At 40.1% G+C, this 21,493-nt stretch overlaps 1 protein-coding gene across 1 annotated transcript; it reads left to right on the forward strand.

The window, feature by feature from the left end:
• Positions 1-314: 314 nt before the first annotated feature.
• Positions 315-21,484, forward strand: eIF2Bbeta (eukaryotic translation initiation factor 2B subunit beta). The gene is made up of 10 exons (XM_088272957.1): positions 315-507; positions 2,945-3,031; positions 5,472-5,601; positions 7,270-7,415; positions 9,232-9,391; positions 11,951-12,046; positions 15,663-15,761; positions 18,109-18,215; positions 19,579-19,668; positions 21,274-21,484. The coding sequence occupies exons 1-10, from the start codon at positions 437-439 to the stop codon at positions 21,344-21,346; spliced, it is 1,059 nt and encodes a 352-aa protein (XP_088129083.1). The 5' UTR covers positions 315-436; the 3' UTR covers positions 21,347-21,484.
• The last annotated feature ends 9 nt before the right edge of the window (positions 21,485-21,493 follow it).

A 21,493-nucleotide genomic window follows, 5' to 3' on the forward strand; every position in this document is an offset into this window, starting at 1 on the left:
TTGAGACTTCGCGAATTGTATTATATTTAAATTGGATTGAGTGTTAGGCTTATGCGCATAGAGTTTTGTATGCGATTCCCTAGGGAAGGGGGAGTAAAAATAAATATAGTGTTTTTTTATTATAATATTTATTCAATACATCCCGAACTTGTACTTGACGCAAGGTGATGAACAATCCTAACTTTTGATCTGCATACATATAGATTGAATTTATCGGGTACAGAGAAAAAGAGATTTGAATCAATAGAATTTTTTTTAAAGAAAAAAGTAGGTACTAGTAAATAAATATTTATAATGGCAATACTGGATACAATGACAGTTTTCTAACCTAACTTATTATTTCGTGTCAAATTACTTCGCAATATGTCATAACACTTATTGATGTCAATTATATATTGAAAATATAATACACGCGGACGCTTTATTTTGTTTCAAAATGCCGGAAATACAATTGGATGAAGACGTTCTCGGATCAGTCGTCAAATTCATTTCAGACATTAAAAATAAGTGAGTAAATATTATTCCGATATGCGTTAATTGTTATATTAGAAAGGAATGTAAGCCTGAACTAGGGGTAGTTGAAAAGATTAGAGTTCTTTAAGGTGATATGGACATGTGGAGCGAATGGATAAAGAGAGAATGACGAAGAGAGTATATTTGCCAAATGTTGATTCCCAGAATGAATTCTTAGGTCTTCCTCTGCCCTATTTCTAATTAAATTCGCCTCATAAATTTGTTCTACTGTTATTTATTCGCACATTAGATTCACACGCCCAAACCATCCCAAGCCGCCTTCCTTAGTTTGCTGGATAGTGCTCATCTCAGCCTTGCACCCTTTCCTTATATCACCATTGGAGCATCTACCATACATGGTCTTGCCGCACTGAGAGATGGCATCCCGACTGCATTCAGTCTACTCTCATCCTTCCCAAACCATCCCAAGCCGCCTTCCTTAGTTTGCTGGATAGTGCTCATCTCAGCCTTGCACCCTTTCCTTATATCACCATTGGAGCATCTACCATACATGGTCTTGCCGCACTGAGAGATGGCATCCCGACTGCATCCAGTCTACTCTCATCCTTCCCAAACCATCCCAAGCCGCCTTCCTTAGTTTGCTGGATAGTGCTCATCTCAGCCTTGCACCCTTTCCTTATATCACCATTGGAGCATCTACCATACATGGTCTTGCCGCACTGAGAGATGGCATCCCTACTGCATCCAGTCTACTCTCATCCTTCCCAAACCATCCCAAGCCGCCTTCCTTAGTTTGCTGGATAGTGCTCATCTCAGCCTTGCACCCTTTCCTTATATCACCATTGGAACATCTACCATACATGGTCTTGCCGCACTGAGAGATGGCATCCCGACTGCATCCAGTCTACTCTCATCCTTCCCAAACCATCCCAAGCCGCCTTCCTTAGTTTGCTGGATAGTGCTCATCTCAGCCTTGCACCCTTTCCTTATATAACCATTGGAACATCTACCATACATGGTCTTGCCGCACTGAGAGATGGCATCCCGACTGCATCCAGTCTACTCTCATCCTTCCCAAACCATCCCAAGCCGCCTTCCTTAGTTTGCTGGATAGTGCTCATCTCAGCCTTGCACCCTTTCCTTATATCACCATTGGAACATCTACCATACATGGTCTTGCCGCACTGAGAGATGGCATCCCGACTGCATCCAGTCTACTCTCATCCTTCCCAAACCATCCCAAGCCGCCTTCCTTAGTTTGCTGGATAGTGCTCATCTCAGCCTTGCACCCTTTCCTTATATCACCATTGGAACATCTACCATACATGGTCTTGCCGCACTGAGAGATGGCATTCCGACTGCATCCAGTCTACTCTCATCCTAGTTTTGGTAATTCCATGCTTCATATTCATTTATTACATTGGATTGGAATTGACTCCATTGTTAGTAAGATAAAATATATAATAAAAATTATGATTTTCTACTTAATACATTGTTTGCGGGAAACGCTTAAAAGCCCTTTTCCATACTGTGGGTAGAGAGCGGGAGACGCTTGCGAGCGTTCTATTTGCTTACTTTAGGTAGAGCGCGAGAGACGCCTGCAAACATTGTACAGATGGGAATTGGGTGTTGCGGCTACTTGTGATTAGTATACTGAGGGTCGGGCGGCAGACTGCCAGAGTATAATTAGGGTCCTTTTCCATACTGTCGGTAGAGAGCGGGAGACGCTTGCGAGCGTTCTATTTGCTTACTTTAGGTAGAGCGCGAGAGACGCCTGCAAACATTGTACAGATGGGAATTGGGTGTTGCGGCTACTTGTGATTAGTATACTGAGGGTCGGGCGGCAGACTGCCAGAGTATAATTAGGGTCCTTTTCCATACTGTCGGTAGAGAGCGGGAGACGCTTGCGAGCGTTCTATTTGCTTACTTTAGGTAGAGCGCGAGAGACGCCTGCAAACATTGTACAGATGGGAATTGGGTTTTGCGGCTACTTGTGATTAGTATACTGAGGGTCGGGCGGCAGACTGCCAGAGTATAATTAGGGTCCTTTTCCATACTGTCGGTAGAGAGCGGGAGACGCTTGCGAGCGTTCTATTTGCTTACTTTAGGTAGAGTGCGAGAGACGCCTGCAAACATTGTACAGATGGGAATTGGGTGTTGCGGCTACTTGTGATTAGTATACTGAGGGTCGGGCGGCAGACTGCCAGAGTATAATTAGGGTCCTTTTCCATACTGTCGGTAGAGAGCGGGAGACGCTTGCGAGCGTTCTATTTGCTTACTTTAGGTAGAGCGCGAGAGACGCCTGCAAACATTGTACAGATGGGAATTGGGTGTTGCGGCTACTTGTGATTAGTATACTGAGGGTCGGGCGGCAGACTGCCAGAGTATAATTAGAGGAGGGGTCGATGAACATAATTGCCCGACAGCAGTGTGTTAAAATTCATGTTTTAATACATTTCTTTTTTTCCAGAAAGATACACGGCTCCTACAATATATCGGTAGAAACTGTCTCTCTTTTGAAGTCGCTGGTGTCCGAAGTCAAATTCCACAATGCAGAGTAAGTTCTTTGTCTAAGATTATTATTTGTACAGTAAAACCTCGATATAATGGACCTATTGGGGGGAGAGGGTGTCTTTTAAATCCGAAAGTCCGTTCTATAAAAATAAGTTTGATGCTGACACCCTTGCTTTCGGTAATCCTGCTTTGGAAAAGGAATCAAGTTATATTTTTCACCTGTCGATGAAAACATCTGTTAGTTTTTAAAACTAGTCGTGTTGAAAAAAATATTCTAAAAATATTTACAACATTTTGAGTGTGTCCAAATACTTGTTCACAAAATCTGGATTATCTCCAATTACAGGAGTTATTTTCATATTATTTTTTGATATCTCATCAAAGATGAAGAAGAATATGGAAGTCTGGGCATTTACGGGGCTTACGACCGTCATAGGCTGGTTTAAGTGATCACTTTACACACGTGTAACATTCACCAATTCTACCCATTATTGACAACCACACTACTCAAAATTCTTGGAAGTTCTATATATATGAACCAATTTAGAAACCTTGTTCATGAATCACTAGAACTTCACTAGAGACATCTATTGGTGAGATGTAAAGAAGCTTTTTAGTAAGCAGAAACTCTTATATTAGTATGTGAGATCCGAATCCTGGATTATAATCACACACATGAGAAACGCCAGAAAATACCATTTTCATTTTTATTATTAAGCTTATAATTTGACCAGATAATTTATTTACAACATTTTGAGTGTGTCCAAATACTTATAACTAAGAAACTCTTATATTAGTATGTGAGATCTAAAAATATATTAAAAATTGTCGGTATCCTTATTTTGCTGAGAAGACAATTCAAATTTGCACAACATTTCGCAGTCCTGAGTACGGCAGATTCAGCTGCGTCGGGCGAGGCCGATATGAGAATGTAATGTAGGTAGTCATACGTAATTTAGTCAAGAAATATCGCTCACTCCTTTCAAGAACGTCATAAATCAAAAATGGTCAATTTTCAGTTGTCCGTGTTTTTGGAATGCCCAGAAAATGTACTATATCCCAGCAAAAGAGGGATATTTTTAATTTAATATTTACCCGCTACAGGGCAGAAAGTGTTGTTTTGCATTTTGAAGAAAAGGTATTGTTTAAGTATTTTTTTTAAATATACTAAATATTCTTCAAATGGAGAAAAAACCTTCAGGTTTTACCTAAAAAGATGTGTTGCACAGTAAAAAGTTCAATAAGTGGCTTGATATTTATTTTTAATACATTGTATTATATTTTTGTCTGCCTCCATAGTGTAATGGTCAGCACGCTCGGCTACCGTTCTGGAGGTCCCGGGTTCGATTCCCAGGGGGGATCAAATAAATATAAGTGATTTTTTCACTGTAATATTTATTGAATATCACCCTGGACTGGTGCCTGAAGCGGAGGGCTGATCACCTTTCCTTCGTGTGGAAACGATCAAGATAACACTGTGTTCACATAAAGCAGTGCCCTATGCACCATTGGGGTGCGGATAAGGGTTTAATAAAAAAAAAAATTTAATTTTTAAACTTTAAAAACGTTCCCCTGAAATATCAAGTTCTTTGATTTATGACGTTCTTGAAAGGAGTGAGCGATATGTTTATGGCAGTATGAGCTCTGAGCACACCGAGCCATAGTGCACAACATCAGAGTCTGGGATTATGGGCGTTTATAACGCTGCTAAGGGATACTTTCCTATGCTTTGCGATGAATGCCATCAAAATAGTCAGGGGTGTATTCACGAAAATATATTTTGCGCTTAAAGAGAATTTACATTGTATATTAAATAAATCTCAAGTGGATTATTTAAAAAAAAATAATTATAACCCTTATCCACACCCAATGGTGCATAAGGCACTGCATTGAATTGACGCCGTGTTATCTTGATCATTACTTGCATGAAGGCAAGGTGGACACTCTTGCGCTTCAGAAACCAGTCCAGGGTAATATTAAATAAATATCACAGTGTAAAATCACTAATATTCATTTTCAACCCCCCCCCTGGGAATCGAACCCGGGACCTCCAGCACGGTAGCTAAACACGCTGACCATCACACCACGGAGGCGGACAGTGTTAATATAAAATTCTTCTTCTTACCCTTATCCGCACCCAATGGTGCATAGGGCACTGCATCGTAGGGACGCAGTGTTATCTTGATCGTAAATTGCACGAAGGCAAGGTGATCAGCCCTGCGCTTCTTGTACCAGTCCAGGGTGATGTTAAATAAATATGAGAATGAAAATCAGCCATATTTATTCTGACCACTCTGGGAATCGAACCCGGGACCTCCAGCACGGTAGCCAAACGCGCTGACCACTGCGCTACGGAGGTGGATAATATAAAATACAAAAAATATAATTGGAGTATAGGTAAACTGCAAACCATCTGGAAAAAATTGCAATCGGTATGCGGTATGACCTTCGTATTCCGGGGCTGATGAATTGTGTGTTTGCAGGGAGCTTCTGGGCCAAGTGCGGACGGCCGGCAAGCTCATCTGCAGGGGGCTGCCGCAGGAAGCCGTCACCGGGAATATGGTCCGGAGGATTCTGCACATTATCCGGGAAGAGCTCCACGCTGACGGAAAGGTCTGACACCGTTGTCCCTATATCCGGGGACAAGTCTGACATAGATCCATCCTGGGCTAATCTCTTTCTACGTTCTTTACAAACCTCATTCGCCTATTTCTCGTAATTCATTTTTTATGCATATCGCTCACTCCTTCCAACAACGTCATCATATATTATTTTTTTACTACTGCTACCACCATCACGCCGTTCCTCCGCAGGGGCAGGCAGAGAGGATGGACCGCCACACTCTTCTGTCCTGACATACACTCCTCGCCTCCTTCACATCCATACATCTAGTCAGACATGCCTTCCGATTGCGCAGACTTTTGACACCGCCAGATTTTAGGTTCTGATTGATCTGGAGTCTTTTTCGATTGTCCTCGTTCTGTTTTCCCGCTCACATTCGCCACATGTATTTTCTTAGTCATTCTCTCGTTATCCATTTGCTCCACATGTCCATACCACCGTAAAGAACTCTTCCTAATCTGTTCAATTATTCCTTTTTCAGCCTAATATTCATTTCTTTTATCTTAGTTTTTAATTCTGTCATACAATGATTTTCCACACATTCGTCTGAGGGAGCGCATTTCAACAGCGTTCACTCTGATTTTTTTTCACTCTATTTTTTTTTTAAACAGCAATATTTGTGTTTTTATTATTTTACAAAATACTTAAATTTCATACCATCTCCGTGAGCCTGAGCGGCTGATTATTAGAAATAGGTATCAAATTGTGGTAGAGTGGGTTCCAACCGAGAAACTCTGACCCAAGAGTCTGCGACACTAACCACGGGACCACAACCCGACGCCTTCACCTTTTCTTTATTAAAATAATTAATATTGTAACTTGAAAAATAAACTTTTTATTTTTAAAATAATAGAATATATTTTTTTTATTTTTAATAATAAATAAAACCCTTATCCGCACCCCAATGGTGCACAGGGCACTGCGTTATATAAACGCAGTCTTATCTTGACTGTTTACACATGAAGGAAAGGTGATCAGCGCTCCGCTTCAGGTACCAGTCCAGGGTAATATTAAATATATGTAACAGTGTAAAAATCGCTTATAATTATTTTACCCCCCTTGGGAATCGAACCCGGGACCTCCAGAACGGTAGCCGAGCGTGCTGACCATTACACTACGGAGGCAGATTTTTTTATTTATTATTGAATGATTTATTTTATCATCCTTAGCGAATATCTTATAAACTTCATTCACTACTCTTCTCAAGAGAGAACACTTCGCTCACTCCTTTCAAGAACGTCATAAATCAAAAATCGTCAATTTTGATTTGTGCACGTTTTCGGAATGCCCAAAAAATGTACTATATCCCAGCAAAAGCGGCATATTTTTAACTTAATATTTACCCGCTACAGGGCAGAAAGTGTTGTTTTTGCATTTTGAAGAAAAGGTATTGTTTAATTATTTTTTTCAAAAAACTAAATATTTTTCAAATGGAGAAAAAACTTCAGATTTTACCTAAAAAGATCTGTTGCACAGTATAAAGTTCAGTAAGTGGCTTGATATTTATTTTTAATACATTGTATTATATTCTTAAACTTTAAAAACATTCTCCTCAAAAATCAAGTATTTTGATTTATGACGTTCTTGAAAGGAGTGAGCGACTTGTGAACAAAGATTTTGGCACACTCGGAATATTGTACCGCGCTTTTTGTCTGCCAGGTATGTGCCGGGGGCACGGGTGACTCGCTGCAGGGCCTCATCAGGCCCGCCGGAGAGGACGGGGCCCCTCCGACGCAGGATCTACCCGCCCTGAGGGAGGCCGTCTTGGACCATATATCGGAGTTCCAGAGCGAGTTAGAAACATGGTAAATAAAATTCTCAATGCCTTAAAACATACTACTACTGACATGCTAATATTTTTTTTAAGAGATTTTGGAACAGGTAGATGATTTTGTGTATTTGGGTAGTATGTTTTCTAGGGATGGAAAGATTGATAAAGACATAGAAAGGAGAGTGAATGCTGGGAACAAAGTGAATGGTGCACTGAAATCGGTTATAGCAAATAAAAACCTATCAGCGGAAGCTAAACTGGCAGTGCACAACGGAGTCCCGGTTCCAACTCTAATGTATGGAAGTGAAACATGGAGTTGGCAAACGAAGGATGAAAGTAGACTGAATGCAGTCAAAATGCGATCTCTCAGAAGAATGTGCAACAAAACGATGTATGATAGATGTGCGAATAGTGAAATAAGGAAGGAATGCAAAGCTGAGATAAGAATTATCGATAAAATTAAGAAAGGTGTGTTGAGATGGTTTGGACATGTAGAACGAACGAGTGAGGAAAGAACGGTAAAACAAATTTATGAGGCGAATGTTAGTGGGAAAAGAAGCAGAGGAAGACCGAGAAAAACATGGCACGATCAGGTATGCCAAATACTTGAAAGTGGTCAGGTTAGGAGTCGTAACAATCGGCGGGTATGTATGAGGAGATGCATGAACGTGGAAGAGGCGAAGAATGTTTGCAAGGACAGAGTGGTGTGGCGCTCTATTCTCTCTGCCTACCCCGGCGTGATGGTTAGTTAGTTAGTTAGTTTATATATATATATATATATATATATATATATGTAGCGGTCAATAAGTCGTGTAAGTCAGTCACCCTGACTGCTAACAATAGCGAATTCTCAGAATCCAATAACTCCAACTATGTCATGTAATCATTGCACATCAGGCATGTTGGCTTTGTTTTAAATTCCACGAAAAAATAGTTTATAGTCCATCTGTCTTAAAAACTTGTCAGTTCTTTTGTCACTCTTCTCTTCTTCAGGCCAACGTCTTTACTACTTGACGCCATTATGGGTCTTGAAATTGTCAGGATAGTGAGATACTCCCATATACGGGATATGATACGAACTACGCGTGATGGAATGTTCTTTTGGTGGTTTTCTGGATTTGCTCAGCGGTCCGCAAGTCGACACCCGGCGGGCCGCGGGTCGGCCACCCTTGCTGCAGTGCGTAAAAAGAATATCTTCAACATTTTGAGTGTGTCAAAATACTTGTTCACAAAATCTGGGTTATCTCCAATTACAGGAGTTATTTTCATATTATTTTTTGATATCTCATCAAAGATGAAGAAGAATATGGAAGTCTGGGCATTTACGGCATATTCTTCTTCATCTTTGATGAGATATCAAAAAATAATACGAAAATAACTCCTGTAATTGGAGATAATCCAGATTTTGTGAACAAGTATTTGGACACACTCAAAATGTTGTAAATAAATTATCTGGTCAAATTATAAGCTTAATAATAAAAATGAAAATGGTATTTTCTAGCGTTTCTCATGTGTGTGATTATAATCCAGGATTCGGATCTCACATACTAATATAAGAGTTTCTGCTTAGTAAAAAGCTTCTTTACATCTCACCAATAGATGTCTCTAGTGAAGTTCTAGTGATTCATGAACAAGGTTTCTAAATTGGTTTATATATATAGAACCAAGAATTTGAGTAGTGTGGTTGTCAATAATGGGTAGAATTGGTGAATGTTACACGTGTGTAAAGTGATCACTTAAACCAGCCTATGGCGGTCGTAAGCCCCGTAAATGCCCAGACTTCCATATTCTTCTTCATCTTTGACGAGATATCAAAAAATAATATGAAAAGAATATGTCATTTTTTTCAGCGGATACAATATCACGTGTCAGGCGCCCGAGCACATTCACGCTATTGAGATGATCCTGACGCTCGGAGCTTCGCGTATGGTGGAGATGTTCCTGAAGAAGGCGGTCGTCAATAAAAAAAATCTTCACGTCATCGTAGCGGAGGGAGCTACGCGTACCGAGGCAAGTTGCTACTATTTTTGTGAAATATCGCATTATAAATTCTACCGCGTCTAGCGTACTTGATTTTACAGCGGATAAAGACTTTGTATATATATATATATGTGAAGAAGAATATGGAAGTCTGGGTATTTACTGGGCCTACAGGCTGATTTAAAATAAAAATAAATAAATTTATTATTAGATTAAAACCAATATTTTTAGCTTTCCCACTTTTTTATTTGACCAGCGACCGGGTTTCGTCGTTACCGACATCACCAGTCTGATGATGTCGGTAACGACGAAACCCGGTCGCTGGTCAAATAAAAAAGTGGGAAAGCTAAAAATATTGGTTTTAATCTAATAATAAATTAAAAATGCAATTCCATCACGAAGTGTCAGTGGATAATATAAATCTATTAAAATAAATAAATACAAAATGTTGAAGAAGAAAAAATATTTTAATATCCAAATCTTCTAGTACACAGCCATGATACACGATTTACCCACAATGAAGGTTTGATAGTCCCAAGACTACTCTGAATATTTAAACTGTGTGTTTTCTGAGTAAGCGGCAGCTCAAACGCCACACGGTGTGTATATTTGGCAAGGTTTTATAATATCCTTTATATCTGCTAGACAAAAATATAGAAATCTTCTAGTACACAGCCATGATACACGATTTACCCACAATGAAGGTTTGATAGTCCCAAGACTACTCTGAATATTTAAACTGTGTGTTTTCTGAGTAAGCGGCAGCTCAAACGCCACACGGTGTGTATATTTGGCAAGGTTTCATAATATCCTTTATATCTGCTAGACAAAAATATAGAAATCTTCTAGTACACAGCCATGATACACCATTTACCCACAACGAAGGTTTGATGGTCCCAAGACAGCCCTGAATATTTAAACTGTGTGTTTTCTGAGTAAGCGGCAGCTCAAACGCCACACGGTGTATATATTTGGCAAGGTTTCATAATATCCTTTATATCTACTAGACAAAAATATAGAAATCTTCTAGTACACAGCCATGATACACGATCTACACACAACAAAGGTTTGATAGTCCCAAGAATTAACAATAAATATGGGAGTCCAACACTGCAATATATCGTCCCATATTTTTTAAATTTGTTTCGACGGAGGTTAGAGGTCAAAATAAATTATAAACAAAGGCAAAATAAAGGCATGGGTAAATGATCAAGAGTTAATTCTGAAAATTGTAAAATGTTTATATTCTTAATTTTTCTCTCTCTTTCTTGTGTGTATATTAGGTTAAAATGGTCAAAAACAATAAAAAATGTATGTAAAAAGAACTCCACCGACAAGACACACAAGGTGGCTTGGTGGGTCTCAGCAAAAAAATAGTGATCACTTTACACAGTGCAATATTCACCATTCTACCCACGTTTGAAGTCAAAATGTAAAAATAATGTAATAATTGAAAATCATTCAAATTGAAAATCATGTCTTTAGGCGTCTTCCAGTGCCGTAGAACGGGGCTACTTGAACTTTGATGTGTTACTTGAGCCCAGTACAAAAAAGAGATTGAAATCTGTATTTGGTCTACAATAATGAACGTATGGTACATGAGAGAGTACGGGTATTATCCTCGGCTCTACCCGACCTAGTTTCTCCAGGGTATGCTCGGCTACAGCAGTCTAGAGACTAGAAGGAATGTGTATTTGACGAGGCATTTGTATCCATTGTTGCGCGGTATGATGGATAATCCTGAAACTATCCGGAGCATCGGTCTGTATGTTCCCGATAGTTACCTAAGACAGTGTCGACATAGATTGTTTCACATTCCTATACACAAGACCAACCTGCCGATGGTTATGGCTGTAGGAAGAGCTACCAGTTCCTCCAGGGTATGCTCGGCTACAACAGTCTAGAGACTAGAAGGAATGTGTATTTGATGAGGCATTTGTATCCATTGTTGCGCGGTATGATGGATAATCCTGAAACTATCCGGAACATTGGTCTGTATGTTCCCGATAGTTAGCTAAGGACAGCGTCGACATAGATTGTTTCCCATTCCTATATACAGGAGCAACCTGCCGATGTTGTGCCTGTAGGAAGAGCTACCGCTATGTTGAACAATATCTCATTGGATATTGATCTGTTCCATGTGTCTGAAGGAGTTTTCTGAAGCGGGATTCTTCTACACCTTTAGCAATAGTTCTTGCAAATATTTTATTTTAATGTATACCATTTAAATTTTTTATAGTTTCTAATGTATATATTAATTGAAATAAATAAATTGAATTGAATTGAATAAGTGTCACCTGTCAGGGAAACAATGAATCATGTCCATACGTTCATTATTGTAGACCAAATACACATTCAAATTTTTTTTGCACTGGGCTCAAGTAACACATCAAAGTCCAAGTAGCCCCGTTCTATGGTATGTAAAATAATTCAGCATGTAAGGAACTTGCAAACATTTAAAAAAGGTCTATGCTAAATCAAAAGCTTACTCAAATCAACCATAGATACTACCGCGAATTCGCACATGAAGCGTCATATGAAATACATATAAATTTAAATTGATACATTGCTATTTTTTTATTTCCTTAGTCCCACAAGATGGCGGCCAACCTAGCGAAACACAAAATTGAGACGACACTGATTGCTGACAGCGCCATCTTTGCCGTAATGTCGAGAGTCAACAAGGTACTACATGTGCAGTTAGATGAATATATGTCCAAAATACAATATATTGTATACTATGTGAAAATAGATTGAAAAACGGGGTAGAAAGTCCAACATTTTAATACACTCAGACCTCGCTTTGCGTCGTTACTGAATTAAGACTCGTTTTCGCTGTGCGTCGTAGTATTTTCGAATTGCGTTGTTTTTTTAACTCTTACCACTCTGTAGGCCAGACATTCTGGCCCGTATGATTCTAGTAGGCAGCTCCGTGGGCCACAATGTCTGGCCCGGCGCAGGTATAACTTTAATCACTGATTTCTCTATCACCCGAGTATATTCTACCAAAAAATAAAAACTAACTAACTAACCATCACGCCGCTTCTCCGCAGGGGTAGGCAGAGAGAATAGAGCGCCACACCACTCTGTCCTTGCAAACATTCTTCGCCTCTTCCACGTTCATGCATCTCCTCATACATACCCGCCGATTGTTACGACTCCTAACCTGACCACTTTCAAGTATTTGGCATACCTGATCGTGCCATGTTTTTCTTGGTCTTCCTCTGCTTCTTTTCCCGCTAACATTCGCCTCATAAATTTGTTTTACCGTTCTTTCCTCACTTATTCGTTCTACATGTCCAAACCATCTCAACACACCTTTCTTAATTTTATCGATAATGCCTACCTCAGCTTTGCATTCCTTCCTTATTTCACTATTCGTACATCTATCATACATCGTTTTGTCGCACATTCTTCTGAGAGATCGCATTTCGACTGCATTCAGTCTACTTTCATCCTTCTTTTGCCAACTTCATGTTTCACTTCCATACATCAGAGTTGGAACCAGGACTCCGTTGTGCACTGCCAGTTTAGCTTCCGCTGATAGGTTTTTATTTGCTATAACTGATTTCAGTGCACCATTCACTTTGTTCCCGGCATTCACTCTCCTTTCTATGTCTTTATCAATCTTTCCATCCCTAGAAAACATACTACCCAAATACACAAAATCATCTACCTGTTCCAAAATCTCTTTAAAAAAATATTTCACATAAATACAGTTAATCTTAATTAACATGGTCATACGAATTGCCAGACAGAGTGTCCCAAAATTAATAATAATAAATCCCTTACCGCACCCCAATGGTGCATAGGGCACTGCTTCATATAAACGCAGTGTTATCTCGATCGATTACACATGAAGGAAAGGTGATCAGCCCTCCACTTCAGATACCAGTCCAGTGTAATATTGAATAAATATTAGAGTGAAAAAATCACTTATATTTATTAAACCCCCCTAGGAATCGAACCCGGGACCTCCAGAACGGTAGCCGAGCATGCTGACCATTACACTACGGAGGCGGACAAAATTAGGGAGTCAAAATATTTATTTTAATGGTAGAAAAACGTCGCATTTTCTTGATCAGAGTAGCTGATCAGTTATGAGAAAAAATGGTCATAGTGGAAAGGGTTAAAATTATTATTCAGAGAATCATTTTTACATTTTCTAAAAGGTAATTTCCCGTTTTGTAAATTTAAATTTTGATAAAATTTTTGGGAATCTTCTGGAACGTATTAACGACGTAAAGTGAGTGTCTTTTCTTTTTTTTTTTTGGGGCCAAGGGATCTTGCACCCCTTATGGCACTGAGACCATGTTAGGTCTATTGCGACCTCCCTCTGTATCACAGCTAACTGCCAAGACCTACGTGAGTCATGTAGCTCACGACCTGTCTTGTTGGTAGGAGCTTCACCTTCTCGGAGTCCAGTAGAGGTCATCCAAGGATGTGACTTGGTTTGTAGCTAGTGCGTCACAATTATAGGGAATGTGGATTGGCGTTTCATTATCCTCCATACAAGATCTGCATACTGGGGAGTCGTGAAGTCAAATTCAATTCAATTCAATTCAATTTATTCAATAATTAATATATACATTACAAACAAACATTTAAGGCGTATATATTAAAAAAACAAATTAAAAATTACACAAGAAGACTCTTGTTAAATGTGTAGAAGAATCTCGCTTCGGAAAACTCCTTCGGACACATGGAACAGATCAATATCCAATGTGATATTGTTCAACATAGCGGTAGCTCTTCCTACAGGCATAACCATCGGCAGGTTGGTCCTGTGTATAGGAATCTGAAACAATCTATGCCGACGCTGTCTTAGGTAACTATCGGGAACATACAGACATTGGTCTGTATGTTATAAATTATCCAGAGCATTGGCTCTGGATAATTTCAGGATTATCGATCATACCGCGCAACAATCGATAAAAATGCGTAATCAAATACGCATTCCTTCTAGTCTCTAAACTATTGTAGCCAAGCATACCCTGGAGGAACTGGGTCGGGTAGAGCCGAGGATAATAGCCGTACTCTCTCATGTAGAGATACCTCAAAAAATTATGTGTTTCCTCAGTCTGCAGTGTCCTGTCGAGGTCCTGGTTAGGATCCTTATTTGTTTTGTGCTAAGCTTTATAGCTTCTGTGGTGAATTTCCGCGAGTACCCCGTGATCAGTCCCTTTGCGTGTTTCATCCCTTAGTGAAAGTGAGGTGACTTAGTGTATTTAGGGACTCAATCAACCACATAATCCTGAGGGACTCACTCATACACATTTCCAGATAAATACTTGGGTCATTTTAATACTGCTGTGTTTATGGAAGAGACATACAAGCTCCTTTTTCTTGTAGCCGTATCACTCATGTACTACATGTCGTACATATCGCTCACTCCTTTCAAGAACGTCATAAATCAAAAATTTGTCAATTTTCATTTGTGCACGTTTTCGGAATGCCCAAAAAATGTACTTTATCCCAACAAAAGCGGCATATTTTTAACTTAATATTTACCCGCTACAGGGCGGAAAGTGTTGTTTTTGTATTTTGAAGAAAATGTATTGTTTAATTATTTTTTTAAATATACTAAATATTTTTCAAATGGAGAAAAAACCTCCAGGTTTTACCTAAAAAGATCTGTTGCACAGTAAAAAGTTCTATAAGTGGCTTGATATTTATTTTAAATACATTTTTTTTTTTTTTTAAACTTTGAAAATGATCTCCTGAAAAATCAAATTTTTTTGATATATGACGTTGAAAGGAGTGAGCGATATATGTAAATAATAGTATAATTCAATCATTTTGAAGGAAAGGTATTGTTGAATTGTTTCTTTAAATATATTAAATATTTTTCAAATGTAGAAAAAACCTTCAGGTTTTATCTAAAAATATCTGTTGCACAGTAAAAGGTTCAATAAGTGGCTTGATATTTATTTTTAATACATTGTATTATATTTTTGAACTTTGAAAACGTTCTCCTGAAAAATCAAGTTTTTTGATATATGACGTTGAAAGGAGTGAGCGATATATGTAAGTAATAGTATAATTCAATCATTTTGAAGGAAAGGTATTGTTGAATTATTTCTTTAAATATACTAAATATTTTTCAAATTGAGAAAAAACCTTCAGGTTTTACCTAAAAAGATCTGTTGCACAGTAAAAAGTTCAATAAGTGGCTTGATATTTATTTTTTATACATTGTATTATATTTTTGAACTTTGAAAACATTCTCCTGAAAAATCAAGTTTTTTGATATATGACGTTGAAAGGAGTGAGCGATATATATATACACACTCTGTTTTAGGTTATACTCGGTACGCAGACTGTACTGGCCGGAGGGGGGCTCCGGGCCGCCGTGGGAGCCCACACGGTCGCTCTGGCCGCCAAATACTACAGCGTGCCGGTAAGTCGTTGCGATCGCTTCCAACTGACCAAAAATCCTCTTCTTCAAACCCTTATCCGCACCCCTACGGTGCATAGGGCACTGCGTGGGATCAAGAGGAAGGCGTTTTCCTGAGATTGACGACGTTTTTATCCATTTATTTTTACTTTATCAATATCATCATCGTTCTATTATTATTATTGGTCAGCACGCTCGGCTACCGTTCTGGAGGTCCCGGGTTCGATTCCCAGGGGGGGTAAAATAAATATAAGTGATTTTTTCACTGTAATATTTATTCAATATTAACATGGACTGGTACCTGAAGCGGAGGGCTGATCACCTTTCCTTCATGTGTAAACCATCAAGATAACACTGCGTTTATATGACGCAGTGCCCTATGCACCATTGGGGTGCGAATAAGGGTTTTATTATTATTTTCTATTATTATTATTATCAATGTCTTTATAAACGCCCTTGAGGTAGTATTGTACGAAAATGGCGGAAATTCCTTCGTGTGTTAACGATCAAGATAACACTGTGTTTATATAATGCAGTGCCCTATGCACCATTGGGGTGCAGATAAGGGTTTGAAAATTATTGCATCATATAAATGCGATGTTATCTTGATCGAACACACAAAGGAAAGGTGATCGGCCTTCCGCTTCAGGCACCAGTCCAGGGAGATTTTGAATAAATATTGGAGTGAAAAAATCACTTATGTATTTATTTAAATGAATCCCAGGGGCGGTTAACCGCCCCTGGGATTCGAACCCGGGACCTCCAGAATGGTAGCCAAGCATGCTGACCACTACACTACGGAGGCTGGCAGAAATAGGCATCGAAATACTGTAAACCTCAAAAATTTATTGTGATCTCACTTTTCTTGTATAGAATAAAATAACAGCTTCATATTATTTTTAACATCTCATCAAAGATGAAGAAGAATATGGAAGTCTGGGCATTTACGGGGCTGACGACCGTCATAGGCTGGTTCGAGTGATCACTTTACACACGTGTAACATTCACCAATTCTACCCATTATTGACAACCACACTACTCAAATTCTTGGAAGTCCTGTATATATGAACCAATTTAGAAACCTTGTTCTTGAGTCAATAGAACTTCACTAGAGACATCTATTGGTGAGATGTAAAGAAGCTTTTTATTGAGCAAAAACTCTTATATTAGTATGTGAGATCCGAATCCTGGATTATAATCACACACATGAGAAACGCCAGAAAATCTCACATACTAATATATAAGAGTTTTTGCTTAGTAAAAAGCTTCTTTACATCTCACCAATAGATGTCTCTAGTGAAGTTCTATTGATTCAAGAACAAGGTTTCTAAATTGGTTCATATATACAGGACTTCCAAGAATTTGAGTAGTGTGGTTGTCAATAATGGGTAGAATTGGTGAATGTTACACGTGTGTAAAGTGATCACTTAAACCAGCCTATGACGGTCGTCAGCCCCGTAAATGCCCAGACATCCATATTCTTCTTCATCTTTGATGAGATGTCAAAAAATAATATGAAAATAACTCCTGTAATTGGAGATAATCCAGATTTTGTGAACAAGTATTTGGACACACTCAAAATGTTGTAAATAACAACTTGGCACAATTTTTTCCACATGAATTTTGAACAGCTATATATGGTATCAAACGTTTTGACCAATATCACTAGTCTGTTTTTAGTCGGTCGGAAGATATTGCTTCTTAGCAATAAGCCTGCCAGTGTTAATGCAGTCGTAATGCGATCCCTCAGACGAATATGTGGCAAAACAATGTTTGATAGATGTTCGAATGATGAAATAAAAAATTGAATGACAGAAGGAATGCAAGGCTGTGATGATGGCAAAAGAAGGATGAAAGTAGACTGAATGCAGTCGAAATGCCATCTCTCAGAAAAATGTGCGACAAAACGATGTATGATAGATGTACAAATAGTGAAATAAGGAAGGAATGCAAAGCTGAGATAAGCATTATCCATAAAATTAAGAAAGGTGTGTTGAGATGGTTTGGACATGTAGAACGAATGAATGAGGAAAGAACGGTTAAACAAATTTATGAGGCGAATGTAGTTGGAAAAAGAAGCAGAGGAAGATCGAGGAAAACTTGGCACAATCAGGTGTATGTCAAATACTTGAAAGCGGACGGGTCAGGAGTCGTAATAATCGTCGGGTATGTATGAGGAGATGCACGAACGTGGAGAGGCGAAGAATGTTTGCAGACAGAGTGGTGTGGCGTTCGATTCTCTCTGCCTACCCCTGCGGGGAAGCGGCGTGATGGTTACTTTGAGATTGAATAAATAAATATTTAAAAAATTGACATAACCTAACCTAACCTAACCAATTTTTCTTTCCAGGTTATCATATTGTGTCCGCTTTACAAGTTGTGCCCGCAGCACCTCTGCAACTATGAGCAGGAGAATTTCAACACCCTGGCCAGTCCCGAGGGGGCCCTTCCTTACAGGTGAGCTCAGTGGAGCACTGGGTACTGACTGCACTGTCAGAATCAGCCATTTTCCCAACATTTTCCCAATTTCCATGTTCCTCGCTTGGTCTATAATGAGAGCTGTCCCACAGCATGCCCAGACCTGATACAGAAGCATCTAGGCTTCCTGACAGACCTTCTCTATAATAATAAGCGAGGTACATTGAGAGCTGTCCCACCGCATTCCCAGACCTGATACAGAAGCATCTAGGCTTCCTGACAGACCTTCTCTATAATAATAAGCGAGGTACATTGAGAGCTGTCCCACCGCATTCCCAGACCTGATACAGAAGCATCTAGGCTTCCTGACAGACCTTCTCTATAATAATAAGCGAGGTACATTGAGAGCTGTCCCACCGCATTCCCAGACCTGATACAGAAGCATCTAGGCTTCCTGACAGACCTTCTCTATAATAATAAGCGAGGTACATTGAGAGCTGTCCCACCGCATTCCCAGACCTGATACAGAAGCATCTAGGCTTCCTGACAGACCTTCTCTATAATAATAAGCGAGGGACATTGAGAGCTGTCCCACCGCATTCCCAGACCTGATACAGAAGCATCTAGGCTTCCTGACAGACCTTCTCTATAATAATAAGCGAGGTACATTGAGAGCTGTCCCACCGCATTCCCAGACCTGATACAGAAGCATCTAGGCTTCCTGACAGACCTTCTCTATAATAATAAGCGAGGGACATTGAGAGCTGTCCCACCGCATTCCCAGACCTGATACAGAAGCATCTAGGCTTCCTGACAGACCTTCTCTATAATAATAAGCGAGGTACATTGAGAGCTGTCCCACCGCATTCCCAGACCTGATACAGAAGCATCTAGGCTTCCTGACAGACCTTCTCTATAATAATAAGCGAGGTACATTGAGAGCTGTCCCACCGCATTCCCAGACCTGATACAGAAGCATCTAGGCTTCTTGACAGACCTTCTCTATAATAATAGAGAAGCTACCACACTGAAGGTCCCGGGTTCGATTCCCAGGAGGGTGAAAATAAATACTAGTGATTTTGCACACCTGAATTTATTTAACATTATCCTGGTCCCTGAAGCGCAGGAGTGATCACCTTGCCGTAACACGTAATAAACCATCAAGATAACACTGCTTATTGAAGCAGATCGCATTGACAATGCAGTGCCCTGGATGCACCACTGGGTGCGGATAAGGGTTAGAAGAAGAATATGAGCGCTACGTGCAGCGCAGTCAAGGGATAACTGGAGAAGAGTCATTGCTTCCACAAGGGTCACAACCCTCAGCAATGAGGAGTAAGATAAAATAAATGTTTACCTAACTATGTATTGTGTTTATTCTTTGTTCCTAAAATTATTTTAGTATTGGATCTCTGGCGAATAGAAGCCACGCGTACTGTCCCCTGTATGACTACGTGCCGCCTGACCTAGTCACTCTCTTCATTACCAATTTGTAAGTATATATTATCCACGACGCTCATCTCAGCCTTGCACCCTTTCCTTATATCACCATTGGAACATCTACCATACATGGTCTTGCCGCACTGAGAGATGGCATCCCGACTGCATCCAGTCTACTCTCATCCTTCCCAAACCATCCCAAGCCGCCTTCCTTAGTTTGCTGGATAGTGCTCATCTCAGCCTTGCACCCTTTCCTTATATCACCATTGGAACATCTACCATACATGGTCTTGCCGCACTGAGAGATGGCATCCCGACTGCATCCAGTCTACTCTCATCCTTCCCAAACCATCCCAAGCCGCCTTCCTTAGTTTGCTGGATAGTGCTCATCTCAGCCTTGCACCCTTTCCTTATATCACCATTGGAACATCTACCATACATGGTCTTGCCGCACTGAGAGATGGCATCCCGACTGCATCCAGTCTACTCTCATCCTTCCCAAACCATCCCAAGCCGCCTTCCTTAGTTTGCTGGATAGTGCTCATCTCAGCCTTGCACCCTTTCCTTATATCACCATTGGAACATCTACCATACATGGTCTTGCCGCACTGAGAGATGGCATCCCGACTGCATCCAGTCTACTCTCATCCTTCCCAAACGATCCCAAGCCGCCTTCCTTAGTTTGCTGGATAGTGCTCATCTCAGCCTTGCACCCTTTCCTTATATCACCATTGGAACATCTACCATACATGGTCTTGCCGCACTGAGAGATGGCATCCCGACTGCATCCAGTCTACTCTCATCCTTCCCAAACCATCCCAAGCCGCCTTCCTTAGTTTGCTGGATAGTGCTCATCTCAGCCTTGCACCCTTTCCTTATATCACCATTGGAACATCTACCATACATGGTCTTGCCGCACTGAGAGATGGCATCCCGACTGCATCCAGTCTACTCTCATCCTTCCCAAACCATCCCAAGCCGCCTTCCTTAGTTTGCTGGATAGTGCTCATCTCAGCCTTGCACCCTTTCCTTATATCACCATTGGAACATCTACCATACATGGTCTTGCCGCACTGAGAGACGGCATCCCGACTGCATCCAGTCTACTCTCATGCTTCCCAAACCATCCCAAGCCGCCTTCCTTAGTTTGCTGGATAGTGCTCATCTCAGCCTTGCACCCTTTCCTTATATCACCATTGGAACATCTACCATACATGGTCTTGCCGCACTGAGAGACGGCATCCCGACTGCATCCAGTCTACTCTCATCCTTCCCAAACCATCCCAAGCCGCCTTCCTTAGTTTGCTGGATAGTGCTCATCTCAGCCTTGCACCCCTTCCTTATATCACCATTGGAACATCTACCATACATGGTCTTGCCGCACCGAGAGATGGCATTCCGACTGCATCTAGTCTACTTTCTATCCTCTCTGCCTACCCCTGCGCGGAGGCAGCGTAATGATTAGATATTTAGTTAGTTCCCATTCTCTTATATGTGAACTCTTGGCAGCATCTATTTTTGAGTTGAGTAAGCTTTTTAGTTAGCAGTGACCCTTATGTAAAAGATATATAATATTGAAAATTAAATACTATACTTTCTACACTATATTCTTTTTTGTCTCTGTTGAGATGATAAAATACTTATTTTTGTTTTTCAGGGGAGGTAACGCGCCTTCGTACATATACCGGCTACTCTCCGAGCTATACCACCCGGATGACTATGACCTCTGAAGAAACTCTTGAATAAAGACCTACCCCGCACCCGGCCAGGGACATATCATCCATCAAGATGAAGTGCATACATCGGAACCTCAATATTTATCGATTTGGCATGAACTTTGTGGAAATAAAATAAATGATAATAATAAATATTTTTAT

The sequence above is a fragment of the Brachycentrus maculatus genome, unplaced genomic scaffold, assembly GCF_059751285.1.
Source record: "Brachycentrus maculatus isolate JH-2025_06_01 unplaced genomic scaffold, ASM5975128v1 h1tg000534l, whole genome shotgun sequence".
Classification (NCBI taxonomy): domain Eukaryota; kingdom Metazoa; phylum Arthropoda; class Insecta; order Trichoptera; family Brachycentridae; genus Brachycentrus; species Brachycentrus maculatus.

Coding starts and splice junctions, on each gene's coding strand:
- eIF2Bbeta (XM_088272957.1), top strand. CDS start 437: ATGCCGGAAATACAATTGGATGAAGACGTTCTCGGATCAGTCGTCAAA. Junction 5,602..7,269: donor AGCTCCACGCTGACGGAAAG/GTCTGACACCGT, acceptor TTTGTCTGCCAG/GTATGTGCCGGGGGCACGGG. Junction 19,669..21,273: donor ACTCTCTTCATTACCAATTT/GTAAGTATATAT, acceptor TTTGTTTTTCAG/GGGAGGTAACGCGCCTTCGT.